Genomic DNA, 15,504 nt, shown 5'->3' with positions numbered 1-15,504 from the left:
GCCATAGTCTAGTGATACCTAACACCAGTGATTTATGGTATTGAGAATATACTACTGACTACTTTAATGTGAAAAAGTAATTTCATAAGTGAGTGAGCCAAATGGATCTACACCAAACCAAACCTTTACTATATGAGTAAAATTTTCCCTGGTTAAATTCAAGCACATATCTCCTTGAACTAAGGCCAACACTATTCCAGCTTTGTGGCCAGCTGAGTCCTATTACAGAATTGACCACATGCAAATTCTTGGGGGTTTCCCTACATAATTTAACTTGAATGGACTTAAATATATGTTAACAGAAAAGAAGTAGTTTTATTCTTATTTTTATTAAGAACACTTTTGCATTGAAAATATTAAACAACAAGTGCTTCATGTGAACAAATACCAACGGCTAATGAAGAAATTCATTATTAGTATAAAAGGACTCTAATAAACTAGTACCTATATGCTGTCTTTGTGAATTGTTAGCCTTTATAAGACACGGCAGTGTTGATGGTCATGCATTACTTAACAAATCCTCTATATTTTTTCTGTTATGAAACACTTGTTTGTATCTACTACATACATTATTTATAGAAGTAATGGAATTCTTTTACAGGAGTCAGATCTTTCAAAAAGTAATGATAGGTTTGTGGTGGGTTTTGTTTGTTTGTTTGTTTGTTTTTTTAAGTCAGTGGCCAGAATGTTTTCCAGGTTTTTGGTCACCTCACAGAAATGAGAATGTTGTCTTGAAGTACAAACAAACAGATTCTGGCAGCATTTAGAGTGTGCAGTTGGTCATTTTTTTCATATTATTGTATCAGTACCTGACAGGAAATTCTTTAGAAATTGAACATGGTAGTGTAGATTGGTGTGTGTAACTGCTCACAGTACCTAGTCTGACGAACTTCTTAGTCTGAAGGGGGCTCCGAACTCTCATAGAAATTTATTGAAGCCACTTTGTATCTGTGCAAGGAAACAGCTTGCATGTAAACATGGCCACAAAGCACCAGAACAGACTACGTCCCTTAAACTTTTGTGTTTCTGCTTTCACTTGGACTCTGGACAGGTGTGGACATCAGTGCACACTGCAAGGTCAGGAAGAATCAAAATGTCAAGCAGTTTCATGGAAACAGTTTAAAACTAGAGCTATGATGGCATTATAAATACCTGGGTTTTTTACATTTTCCTGTTTAATGCATTGTATATGATCAAACCAACTGTGCTAAATCACCACTTGAGATAATGGAAAAGATGAGACAATGTAGTGTATTATTGTATTCTGACGTATATTTCTAAGCTTTGAAGTGATCAGTGCAATGTTTTAAAATATGGACAATATTTTCTTGTATCCAGCATAAATCTGCTTTGGGCATATTTTAAATGAGAGATCTGTCTTACTGAGCTTTTTAATTACAGAAAATCACTGTTTCATAATTTTCCAAATGCTTTGTCTTGTTTAACACGTTAAGGAAAAGAAAAACCTCAAAGAAAGGGAAGAAGGTTGCATTGTATCTATCCTGATTAAAGAAATTAATTTATTGAATGAGTCTTCTTCCAAAAATTAAGATATTTCTTAGATGGACTTATTCTCCTATAGCGCTGAAACAAAATAGGTGTCAGAATTTCTTCCATAATTGCATATGAAAAGTATCAGAATATACAAAAGTGCCGATACTAGATTTACATAACCTTAAAAAAATTCCTTGTCTTTATGCAAATAAACAGACAGATACACTAAAGGTTGTATGCAGCAGAAATAACTACAGAGCACAGAAATAATTAAAGAAGTATCAAACAAGAAGCAGAATAGCATTTATGTGAAAAAAATACTGGATTTACATGAATCTGTCAAAAATTCATGACATTGCAATAATAAAGTATTGTAAAATATATAAAATTAAATAGTAGAAAATAAATTTTGAAATGCATCTAGTATGCCTTCATTACCATAAGCCAAGGAATTTGAATTCAGTGAAATCCTTATCTTCTATTATGGGGCAACAGCATAGATTATTTTACTAAACAAAACGTACACTCAAAATAAGATGCATGGAATGTATAAGCTAGTAGCAGCATTAAATGTGGGCCAAAGAAATGTCAGGGTTTCCAAATGATTCTTTCATAGAAACACTTCTGATTTCTTAGTTTCTAATACATTGTAAAATAAGCTACATAACTTATTTTTATAGTGCCAGGAACTTTTCAAATAGAACCAATGCAAAAGCATTACTGAGCTGCTGGAAATTTTAAATAATTCTTTGTAAATGCCCTAGGTTAATTTAGATCTCTGAAAACACATTAGGAAATTAGGCTGTAATGTGAGTTAATTCAAATTTTAATTTGGCAAAAAGAATGATCCAGCCACATACTTAATGTAAATAGAAGCATAACACAGAGAAATTAATGAGGTTTCCTTTGGTTGAATCTTAAAGGAGGCAGATAATTAGCTTCTTTTGTTATTATTGCTGGAGAATGTGGTATTGTCTTCGAGGTGTAAAGTAACTGGTGCTTGCAAAACGATGTGTTCATTTGTCTTTTCCTAATAATTATTTACATTAAACTCTTGTAGGATGAAGCAGCGCAGCCACTGAATCTTTCAGCCCGACCCAAAACAGCTGAACCTGTCAAATCCCCAACATCTCCGACACAGAATCTCTTCCCAGGTAGTAAAAGCAGTCCAGTGACAGTGACGAACAAGAGTGGCATCCCCAGCCCGCTTGGTGGATCTCTGGGAAGAGGATCCTCTTTAGGTAACTAATCTGTCCTGGGAAAAGGAGAAAACTGTCATGTTTTCTACATGAAGTCTCAGCACCCTTACTTCTGAATTAAGAACATATTTGGGGCTTACATTTCTGTTTAAAATGGAAAAAAGAAATCACAGGAAAGATTTTCAAAGAACTCTTGAATGCCAAGGTTTTACTAGAGTAACCAAAGTGTTGCAGCAGTGATATGTGTCTACAAGAAACACAGCAAATAAATATATAACACGGTAAATATACATACAAACAAATGTATACACATACATAGAAATATATACAAATACATAAATAAAAATACATATATAAAACATATAAAAGAGGTTTCTATTAATGTTGTCCTAAAGACATCAATCAGGTGTATACAAAGTTCACTTTTGAATTTTCTCCTCTCGATTAAATAAACAAACAAAAAATTCTTTGCCTGCACATAAAGCCTGACTAGATACTAAACCTACACACAAAATGGCTCGTGTGATCAGTGTACATGCAATGAAGAGTGTAACATGGCTTAAAATAAACAAGTTTTCAAGCAGGGTCAGGGAAGACTCAGTATCTCTGTGGTTTACAGTAAAGCAGAGGCCAGGCACAAAGGTAACTCCAAATGTGCTTTTCAGCTACTTAGACCAAATATACCATTAGTTTTACCCAGAACAGCATTCTAAAAGAAATCTAACCCTATGCATTCTGGGTATTAAGTTCATCTTACCAAGACCATATGCTGAATATGTATTTTTTTCTGTTTTTAGCAAAGACAGTAAGGCTTCAGTCCTGACAGTGTATTATTTGTTCATTTTGTTATTTGTTCACCCGTCTGTTAAGCTTTGGTAATTCAAATGATTGCAAATAGGGAATTTTGACCTATGTTCAAGATTCTTTAATTAAGATATAAAGCTTATTAAGTAATGAAACAAAATTGATCTGAAAACTATGTATGGAGACTATCTTAACCAGCCAAGAAACAGAATCAAGAGCTGCAAAATGTCGACGATCAGCCCTAAAGTTCAAACAGAAAATTTTAACAGTGACTAAATGCTTACTACAGACCACTTATTCACAATCTGTAGCTCAAGTGTACTTGTAAATATATAGAAACACTTGTGAATAATGAACAGATATGTTAAATACATACATTAAATATATAAAAATTATGATTTGTTCCATTCTCAAAGCACTTGGGAACATCATGATCTCTGAAAGATACTCTCTGCAGCTAACTAGATAATCTAACCTGTCAATTTATTTCTAGGTATCACTGCACTAACATTAGAAAGTAGAAAGTTTGAAATCATAGCATTCCAGAGAAATGGCTGGAGAAGATGCACCTAAAGTGTGAACATTTTTCATGTAAAGTCATAAAAACATTTCCTCCCAATCCTTAAGTGTAAAAGAAGCCAGGGAAGCATTGTGAAAAATCAGCAAGCAATGTAGGCACTTTGCTCCATTTTTATGATAACTTTCAGAGAGACTGGGAGTCTGAGTCTCATTAAAAGTCATGCAAATATGATTCCCAGCTTACTTAGGCTCCAGAATGGAACTTCACTGCTGAATCAATTCAGAGCATTGGAAACTTTACCCCCCAGGAAAAATGGTTGTTTCCTAATATGTTACTTCTTTTTGGAAAGGGGTGCTTCATTCAGACAGAAAACATCACAGTTCCATTGAAAACATCACAGGTTGTGTCTCGTCTCATCTAGACCCACAGTATTAAACCAATTGGTTTCAGGGATAAAGCATGAGAAACCCTTAATCTTACTTTTTTTTTATTTTCAAATAATTCGGGGTCCTTTGAGGTTGAATTTGCTATATTTTACTAAATGGAACTTCAATAAAGTCCAAAGAATATTAAAATTATCTTTGAAGGAGAATTTCAAGCCTTAGTTTTGTTGGTTTGTTTTTGTTGTTTGTTTGTTTGTTTTGGTTTAAGTGTGTTTGTGGTTTTTTTGGTAGGTTGGGTTTTGTTCTTGTTTTGTGGTTTTGTTTGTGTTTTTCTCCTTATAGTGGACTGTTAGTAAGTAGACAAATCTAACAAATTTGGAGCTTTTATAAAAGACATTTGCTTCTCAGGCAGTTGTACAGGTCATGGACAAATGTTGATTGCTCAAAATTTCCTAGGTACAATGCATATACAGAAATCTAGCCATGTGCAGTATAGAGGATACTCTCACACTGGAACAGGTAGATCATGTTAAATCTTCATCACAAAACCACAAAAAAAAAAAAAACAGTCACCAAATAATTTCTATCGATTGGTCTTAAATAAGAAACTCTATCTGGGGTACTCATCTTTACCTCTAGTATGCATTTTAAGATGTGACAGAAATGTTTTGTGAGTTTGATGCATTTTTAAAAGTTTCTCTTTCTGTCCAGAGTGATAGAAAGAAAACCATATTTTCTCTAATGACTTAGAGCTTTATACTTATGTTAAGGTGATAACAAGCTCTGTCTCCCAAAAGTAACTGTGCTCGTTCTGAAATTAAAGCTAAGTGTATGGAGTGATGGTTCTCTCAATAAAGAAATTTTAAAAATAGGCACAGACTTTCATGGACAAGTAAATAAGACTTATTTATCCTTTGTTCATTTTATTAATTATTATTGATACTTCAAAGGCTTCCCACTTAAGCTTCAGAATACTGCTGTCTTAAACATGTATTTAAGTTCGAACTTTGGGTCCATGAGTATGCTCAGATACCTCTATATAAGGCTATGCTAAGACTTGAGTTGTTGTATTTATAACAGCAAAAGAAATGCACAGGCTTATCAATAACTTCTTTAGATTAGTTCAGCATCCAAAAAGACAACAATTGCCACTCCTCCTCCTTTTATAGACGTTAGCTTGGTACAGTTCTAACAGTATGAGAACTGAGTGCTTACGTCAGATTCTATTTGGCATAATTACCTAAATAAAGTGTGTTCTCTGTTTATAGATATCCTTTCCAGTCTTAATTCACCTGCCCTATTTGGGGACCAGGACACAGTAATGAAAGCCATTCAAGAGGCTCGAAAAATGAGAGAGCAGATCCAAAGGGAGCAGCAGCAGCAACAGCAGCCGCATGGTGTTGATGGAAAATTGCCCTCCATGAATAACATGGGTCTGAACAACTGCAGGAATGAAAAGGTAATGTCTCCCATTGCCACACAGTCTGTCATTCATTCTTCTTTTCCTTTCCTATTTTTATATAAAATTTCTTTTTAGAGCTTTTAGCCATCTCTGATTTCATGTTAAACACACCTTGTCACTTCTCAGTGTTGTGCTACAAACTTCTCTATGTTTACATGACAGCATTCAAAAAAACAGTCCTGTGCACTCATGAGATTAAGCTGTAAGCACGCACATAAGAATGTGGAAAATTGGTTGAAGCTACTATTGTTTGTGGTCACTAGATTTTGAATTATGCTTTTGAGAATGCTTGGATTCATAAATATGGCAAAAGGCCAGTTATGTACGATCATGGTTGAGTATTACAGTGCTAGTGCACGTATTTGAGTGTGCTTGAATCTGTGACTCAGATGCAACAAAATATATAGGCTCAAAACAGTGCCTTTGGCTTTACGTTTCAATGGGAAATTAGAGATAAAAGTTCTTTGTTGAATCTTGGCCATAGTTTCCAAACACTAAAAAGAAATGGGGCATTACAATAAAACAATAAATTGGAGAAAGTAGTGAGAAAATGTGACCAGCATTAGATTGAGGAGAACGTCATTCAGTTTACAAAATAGCCAGCTGGGATTGTATCTGAAAGGTGAGGAACAGCTTCTATCACACACTTTAAGGGCCGCTCCAAGGGCAAAGAAGTCTCTTGGAAAATTTTTTCTATCTGTGTTGTCCGGCTTTGTGGCCTTTCTGATGTCTACAAGATCTGCTCTGCGAGCAAGTCTCTGTGTGTATAACAGAGCCAGTGAACACTGAATCAGGTAATTGGCTGAGCTGTAAGGAAGCCCTTTTGATTAAGAATGTCCCCCTGTTAGCTTTCCTAGAGGTGGCTTATGCTGCAAAAATATACAGTACATAAGTTATTTTTCACCACTGACACAAAACATACCACAATACTTATTCCAGTTAACTAGAAAGGGAAAATACTATCCCAGTTATTACTATGGTATTGGCAAATGGGAACAGTTATGATGCAATTTAGTAATAAATGAAAACCAGCATATTCACTAGTCCATAAAGGTTGGAAAACAGGTAGCTTTCAATGCATGTAATTCATTAATGAAAATTCAGTGGTATATCTGTATATTAGAGGGTAAGTTCTTTGTGTCTTGGGGGAAGGAGGGAAGATACTCCAAGGACTAACAGGAATTTTTAGGCCAGGTTGAGTATAAGACTCAGCAGAATCTTAAACCATGCATTTGATGATGCTATGAGCTTTTCTCAACCCACATAGGAATACTCAGTAAGTGGACGGTAGCAAGGCATGGGAAGTCAAAGAAATATTGTAAACAGACCCATCAAAGATTGATACCTACCTTTTAATCTACATTTTATATTTTTGCTTAATAGGTTCTTTATAGTACTCAAAACAAGAGAAAAGCTCAGTGTCTATTAAAAAGATTTGTTAAACTGTTGCCACACAGGATTAACAATGCTTTTACAAGTCAAATTCAGAGGCTGATGGATATTTATATTTCTGCTAGCATTAGTTTAAATGTCAGCATTGAAAAAGTCACTTAATACAGGTTGATACTATGAAAAATATAGAAATTAATAACTGATCGAACAGGCCATGTTCAGACAACACACTAATTGTAAAGCCAGTGTTTGTCTTAATTAGCTAAGAGATACGATGCTAAAGCCCATGTTATAAAGATAAATATCAGCCTATGATCAGTATTAAGAGTTTATAAAATTATGCTTATTTTGAAATATATTTTATGAGTTTCAGATGCATGGGGTTTAAAAATACCTAATACGCTATAAGGGCTATTGAAGGAATTCTTAACATTTGATTTGACTTGGAAAAATAAGTATAAAAATGGCACCCACTTACTTATCAAGTTGCAACACTGAGTATTTCCAGTCCCATGTTTATATCTTGTATTCAGTATAACAAGTTTCTATTTCATCTTTTACCTTTTAAAGCAGAACAGAGTCAGTAAGTATTTCAGTGAATAATCTGATTTGTTTTCTGTATTGGTTACTAGCAATACACAGATGATGTGCAGCTTCCAGATCGAGGTTATACAGCAGGCAGTCAGAAGAATAAAGTTTTTTTACTTGCAAGTATAGCGGAGTCAATTGGAACTCTTTAACAAATACAGAAAACATAATTCTCAACTGCCATCTTTTATGGGGAGAGTTTTCATGGCAGCACTTGCAACTTTTAAAACCTAAGAATAAAACAGCGGCAAGAAAATCTGTTGTTAAATCTCTTGGTGCCCTTACATAATACTGCGGGTTTTATTTATTGTAGTTTGCAATACAGAGTGAACCATTAAGGCAGGAAATAGTTGTAATATGTACCCTGGTTTTACCTTTGGTGTGCTAGCCTATTGTCCTTGCTCTGTAGAAGCAAGAAAGGCAGGGTTTACAAAAAAAAAAAAAGGGATATAAATCTGTCATTTTAAATAATTATATATCCCTACTCCCTATCCTAAAGAAAATAAAATAATTAAGTCAGTCATGTATACTAAGAGAATGTATTTGTATTTTATAGCAAGTTTAAAATACATTAAAACCAGAAGCATCCTTTGCACAAACAGAATTCTAGAATATCCCTCTTTCTCCCTTTTACCCTCTGCCTTTGAATTTTTACATTATGATATATTTATAGATGGGCAGAATGATCAAAATGGGGGGGGTGAGGAAAGAAAGAGCACTTCAATTAGAAAAACCTGATTCTGAAATAATTGTACACCAATAAGATTGTGTATAGTTTCTGTCATAATCGCAGTGAAGCCTTGATAACAGTTGCAATTTTGGATTGGTTTCTTTTGAAGAATCAGGACCCTATGTTTTCAGGACCAAATTTTCAGAAATTGGCTTCAGGTAATTAGACTTATATAAATGAGTAGCTAGAAGTCGGCGCCAGAAAAAGATGACAAATTAATTGCCTGCAGCTGGTTTAAAAAAAACTATTGAGTTCTGGTCAGTTACTGGTCTTCAAGTTCAGATAGCTGGTAATAGTTTGTTGTGCAAATGATTGCGCTTACAAATTTATGTACATAGCTTCAAAGGCTGGGCTTAGGCCTTTTTGAAAATGTGTCATTTAAATCTCAGAAAGCTTTGTATTTGGTTAAAGACACAGAATTGAAAATTGCCTCTGTTCATATTCTGCTGTTCAAAAAAAAAAAATCTACAAAGCTTTAGAAGTGTTCACAGAGATTCACTCATCAGAAAGACCAAAACAAAAACATGCAGCACTTTGCCACAGTCCAGCTTTGTCATTTGCTAAAGCATTAAGGTTAGGCTATACTTTCGAGATGATACCAATCTACAACCATGGAGTTATTTCAGTGTGTATACTGTTGTGGCTTAGGGTAGGCCGGTAAGCACCACACAGCTGCTCGATCACTCCCCTCCACTGGGAAGGAGAAGTGGATTAGAAGGGTAAAAGTGATAAAATTCATGGGCTGGGATAGTTTAATAATTAAAGCAAAACCTGTGCATGCAAGGCAAAGCAAAATAAGGAATTCATTCACTGCCTTGTATCAGCAGACAGGTGTTAAGCCATCTCCAGGAAAGCAGGGCTTCATCATGCATAGTGGTTACTTGAGAAGACAAATGCCAAACCTTCAAATGTTTCCCCTTCCTTCTTCTTCCTGCAGCTTTCATTGGGGTACGTGACATCATACCGTGTGGAATATCCCTTTGGTCAGTTGGGGTCAGTTGTCCTGGCTGTGCTTCCCTCCCAACTTCTTGTGCACCCCCAGCCTGTTCACTGGCAGGCCAGCGTAAGAAACAGAAAAGGCCTAACTCTGTGTAAGCGTTGTTCAGCAATAGCTAAAACGTCCCTGTGTTATCAGCGCTGTTTTGGTCACAAATCCAAATCTCAGCACCATTTGAACTAAAATTAACTCTATCTGAGCTGAAACCAGTACAGTGCATGCAGAGCAAAAAGTCATTATATCAGAGTTGATATTTTTTACTCCATCTGGTCCTGATCAGGTGTAGCCTGACTGAGGAAAGGGAAGAAGTAACTGTGTCAGTGGTTTCAGTAAGTAAACAGAAACACTGGGGAAGGGAAGAGAATTAAGAAAAAACAGAAAATAGGCTACAGAGCTCTTTCCATATGAGATAAGCATAAGTAAAAACATACAAAAAATGGCTTTGTTTAGAGGATATGACTTTTTTTTTCCAGTCAAGACATGTTTACCTTCAAGAGAAAAAGAGTACTTAAAAAAAAATTTGCATTGCTAGAGCTACTTGTATTTATTTTAGTATTTCAAACTAGCAGGATTGTCTAGAAGATTTGCTTTGATTTAAGGCTTTAAATGAACCTGAAAATGCTATATAATTTATAAGAGAACTGACACTATTTTTAAAAGGACCAGATCCTCTCTTTTTTGTGCATAAAGCATGAAAACAGTGACAAAAACACTCCAGAAAAATCTTTGTAGAAAATGTATAGGCAGAAATGTGTTAATTTCATTGGCGAAAAGGATAGGAAGTCAAGGTAAAACATACACCCAGTTAATAATCACATGTCTGCTAGACCCAAGGATGCACCCCCAGCAACCCATTTCCTTACCCACAAAGCATATTCATTGAGATCTGAGAGGAAGCAGAATGTAATATAACATATTTCTGTTTATATTCCATTCCCACTCTTTTGTAGATTTTCAGGCAACTGTGCATTTGTGGTAGGAAACCAGAATTAGACCCCAAAATAAATGATATGAGTCATCGCCCTCTTCCTGGGAATTATGGTACTTTAGCACCTCTTATAATGAGCCTTTTATTCCTTTCTTTTCTAAATCAAAGTTTTACAAGTTGAATCCACATAATTTATCCTAATATAGACCACAGTCTGTATGCAAAATGTGTACATTCTTAAAAACGTATATTATTTACCCATGGAGATGTTACAGTCTATTGATCAAATCCATATTTAGGCACTTGGATTTGACTTGATAAGCCATAACGACCCCTTTGGAGATGTTACGGTCTGCTGTATTTAGGGACTGTTAAATATGTGGATTATTGACACAATAGAGTGTAACAACTCCTCTGGAGCTGTTACGCTTCATCATTTCTATGAAGCTACTGCACATGCGTACAAACTTTGCCAGATAAAAACACTTCAGGAAGTCTTTATAGGAAAAGTTACTAGTCATGCATAATCTCCCTTTGACTGCCTACAGGCCTGCAATGACTCCATCATTGTATTACTTTTTTCTAACTGCAAATAGTACTGGATTATGTTGCCAACAGTGTTTTTTTACCAGCTTTTTTCTCCCAAGACATTCAGTATTAGAGACAGAACAACTGCAGAGGCAGGACTCACACTGTCTTTTCTGCAAGTGCACGGTGTTTCTCAGACAATCAACAAGAGGAGCACTTTCCCATTAGCATCTTTGTTATAAGTAATTTCTCAAGTCAGTTTAAAAAAGCATATAGTTAAAAAAAATATTTTCTGGTGAATCCTGCATTCAATTATCTTTTCTTCTTCTACTGAAAGTAGTCATGACCAACCTTATATTGAGAACATGAATAAATTGGTCATAAGGGCCTTGTGGATTTGTATAAATTTTTATGAATAAGTGGTTTAGATTTGCAGGGACTAATCTATTCTCATTTGCTTTCATCTTTTAAGGAAAACTTCTTACATTTTTTTTTTTCCTTTAGTTTTTATAGACGAATATTTGTAACTAGCAAATAAAAAGTCAATGCTTGCATTTCAGTCTGCGGAAAGACATAACAGAAACTAAGCATTTTCAATTGAATTCTTATTTCTGTTGGTTAAATCTTAGTTCTATTTGCAATTAAAGGACAAATACTTCATTGTTAGGCCAAATTATGGATAGCAATATCAAGAGTAAATGACTAATTTTGCAAAGTTATTACTTTTTTTATGGAATTGTTTCAATAGTCATTGTACCAAGTTCCGTTCTCACTGCAACTTAAGGGAAGTCCCACTCCATGTAGCTTACACTTAGATATAATTAAATTTCAGTTTAAATATATGTATTTAGATACTATAATAGAAAATCTGGAACTTTATAGAGAGAAAAAAGAAAGAGACTGATTTACTTATGGTCTCACTTTCTTCTAAGAATGTAGGCAATTTATTCAACTCTGTGGGAGTGTATTCCATCTGTCTAATGAAGAACCTGATTTCCACAAAGAGATACTGCAACTGGGAGACTGTTTTTTCTGAATACGTCATTCTGCTCAGTCGACAAACCTTTCCCTGCGGAATGTCAGAGACGTAGAAGGACACGTTGCATAGAGACAACCTCTTTACAGTACCATCATTTAATAACAGATAATCAACTTGTCTAAGTTAAATGCCCCAGAATAGGGAAAGTTTCAAAAACAAATACCAGCATTCCTCATAATTCTTACAAAATCAATGTCCTTTATACTTCACTGTGAATTTGGCCAATTTAGTAATCTGCTTGTGGCTGTTATTTTTTTTTGTTGGGTGTTAATAGTTAACTTCCTAAATCCATATTTGGGCACCAGTATTCTATTCTAAAACACCTTTATTTAAAAAGAAAAAAATAAACAAAAAAAAACCCAAAACCAAAACAAACCCAGAACCCAAAACTAAAACAAAACAGGAAAACATTTTGTTTCCAGATCTTTTTAAACAACAATAATTTTGCAATTTCCTTTTTAGACTTAAGGCTTATTCTAGTTACATGAGAAATGTGCCTTCACTTTATATCAACTGTAGTATTTCCTTAATAATTTTGAAAGGAAAATAGTGACTCAAGTACAAATTTTCTAAAGTAGCTGCAATGCAGGAGCCTACGTCCCACTGAACTAGCTCTGAAAATTTTACCCCAAGGCAGACAAGCAGATTTGTGACTGCATATACAGTAACCGTCTATTTTTCAGTGAAATTCAGGAGGTTTGTATCCTTCCCCAGTACTTTTACAATAATTTGGACAATTCAGAATTTCAGCTGATGTAATACTGCCCCCTTTTATTAGAACTGGAAAACATGCTGGACTTCAAGCATTTAGTTTTATAGCTGGATAAATTCTGTTTATTTATGCTGTTGCTTCCAAAATTTGAAATTGCATGACAGGGTAAGAGAAACGATGAAATCAATATACATTTATAACAATGAATGGAAGGAAAAAAGTAATGATTTTTGCAGGGTGTATTGTGTGTGTTATGCCTGGACTTCCTAGGCAGCATATCACTCCAGGGAATTCCCTGCTGTTTTGCAAGAAGTTCATGGTATTGATGATTTTTGCTTTTGTATAAATTTCATTGTAATATATGCTAGCATTTGTTTTCTAAATCATTGTATTTATAGGATAATAGTAGGGCACAGCAAGCATTGTCTTTTTTGTTGTTTTCTTGTTTTTTTCTTTCTATTGTGAGGTCTGATCAGGAATTAGATGCATCTTTGAATAGCTGAAAGATTTTAATATCTCTCAGACGTGGAGAAGTGTTGCAGTGAATTTATCTTTACAATTAGAACTTTAAAATGTAGTTTGAAAATAAATTCAAAGCAGAGCATCTTGGAAAGTATGAATTAATCTTTAGTCTCCAGCCACAAGTTTTAAAGAGAAATGTTTCCATTATAAACAAACAAGGAAGAAAAAATGTCTAACTTTCCATATAACCCTGAAGCCTCTAGCTTTTGTAGTTATCACAGGAAATAAATTAATGTTTAGAAATTGTACCCATAATTAAAGAAATGTTTTATCTGATCTCTGTGTATTTGGTGACGAAGGTGATGGATTTTGTAACTGCACATGCACAGAGGGGTCAAATACAACCGTAACACTGGTACTCAGGTTATAAGAGTTATGGGAGGAAAATACCTTTTCTAACATTAGCATCTGTAGAAGAACATAGCTCCATTATCAAGGCCAGGTTCATAATAGGAACCAGGTGCAGAAGGCTGTGGGTATGAAATCTTGTCAGGTCTGTTCCTCAGACTCAAGAGATAGAAATATTAAAGCTGCTTATGAAAGATTATCTTTCTGTCCATACATAACACATGATTCAGCCTTTAATTGATCACATGCTATTGCTCAAATACTACTATTTACACCTAAATATTTATACTCATGCCTATCAATATACCTTTTTTTAAAATTTACTTTGTATGCTATGTGTAGAAAGATATACGAATAATGTATTTGAAATTTACACATTAAAAATACATGTTCGCTGAAACTGTGGAACTGACAGTGAAAAGACAAAAAGAAACAGTGCAAAATCTCTGGCATATGTAGGTCATCTAAATTTACAGAGAAGTTAGCTTTGGAGCTGGCTTACTATGGATGCAGTTTTGCACCTATGGAAGAATTTTCTGTGCAGACCTTTGTTTTTAAGGGTTTTGCTTAATTGCCTTACTCTCCAAAATTATTTTGATAAAGTCATTAGTTTGTGCATTTCAGTTCCAATATATTAGATGTGCATTTAACTGCTTAGTACCTCAAATTATGTAGAGGCTGATTAAAATAAAATCTGAATTATTTGTCTATTGATTAAATTATCAAAATCAATTAATTAAGTGAAAAATATGCAATCTTTATGAAGTACAAATCATGGAAACTTTATTGGACTATATATTAAAAAAAGTTTGACCAGTCCAATAATGGTGTACATAAGTAAGAAATTAAAAGAATAACTATATACACATATTTATACAGGTGTGCATGTGTATATATATGCACACTGTAGAGTGAAAAAACTTCCCATGTAAGGTGAAGTTTTAAGGTTTTTCATGCTTCCAGTTCAATCACAAGAGCACTTGGCAATAAAATATTATTTTCAGGAAAGAAACCAGCCGACTTCTTTGGTATTGATAGCTATTGTTGCATTTGAATATTGTCCACTGAAGTTTTCACCACTACCTGTGCTTAATAATATGCTCATACGGTTGCTGAACACAACTGTGGTTTTTTATTTCTGTTGTCAGGGCTACTTGAAGGGGTTGCCCAGCTGCAGGTTTTAGACTTCATTAATAATCATGATTATAATAATGATAATAGTTATAATAAAAAGGGGATTTGTCCCCTTTCTTCTACTGCCTTTCCAGCTCAAGAAAAAGTGCCAAATTCACTGCTTTTTCACTTGCATGGGGCATTTCCTGTGAAAAGGATGAAAACTCTGCCCTATTTTAGTCTTCTCCCTTAAATCTTGGAGCAACAAAAAATCCCAAAGGAGCAGAATTAGATTAAAATGTGTCCTGATGGTGAATGTTGAAAAATTTGCACAAACCAACAAGGATAACTTTTCCCAAAGGATGATGTTGTGCCATAAGGATGGTGTCTTTGTGACAACTGTAACTGCATAATGATTGTATCTTCCTATGTACAATACATTTCCCAAACTACACAGGAGACTTTGCAGATATATACCGAAAAGTATTGCAGGTTGAAAATTATTGTTTAAACATAAATTTGCTAGGACAGGAATATAGTCATTGATTTAAATTGTAAGTCAGAATGGCAGCTGCACCGTCCTGTCATATCATTTCTTCAATTGTCCTGAGAACTACAGAATACATTTGTATTTTATTTCACACTTAGATACAAGCAGAGACATCTGCAAAAGTTGATGCCATTTATTTCCAAGCTCTGTGTATTCCTCTAAGTAAATTCAAAACACCAAATGCATTGCCAGTAT

At 34.5% G+C, this 15,504-nt stretch overlaps 1 protein-coding gene across 13 annotated transcripts in view; it reads left to right on the top strand.

Annotated features, from left to right (window-relative positions):
• SOX6 (SRY-box transcription factor 6) overlaps nt 1-15,504 on the top strand; it is a 380,628-nt gene that overhangs the window by 312,633 nt on the left and 52,491 nt on the right. For all 13 annotated transcript variants that reach the window (XM_071808952.1, XM_071808951.1, XM_065839463.2 and 10 more), the window contains 2 exons: nt 2,555-2,735; nt 5,669-5,859. In XM_071808952.1, coding sequence (XP_071665053.1) covers nt 2,555-2,735; nt 5,669-5,859 — 372 coding nt within the window. The remainder of the gene's footprint in view (nt 1-2,554; nt 2,736-5,668; nt 5,860-15,504) is intronic.

The sequence above is a fragment of the Patagioenas fasciata genome, chromosome 5 (genome assembly GCF_037038585.1).
Source record: "Patagioenas fasciata isolate bPatFas1 chromosome 5, bPatFas1.hap1, whole genome shotgun sequence".
In the NCBI taxonomy this organism is placed as follows: Eukaryota; Metazoa; Chordata; class Aves; order Columbiformes; family Columbidae; genus Patagioenas; species Patagioenas fasciata.
The sequence above is the reverse complement of the archived record's forward strand: the minus strand, read 5'-3'. Positions and strand labels throughout refer to the sequence as shown.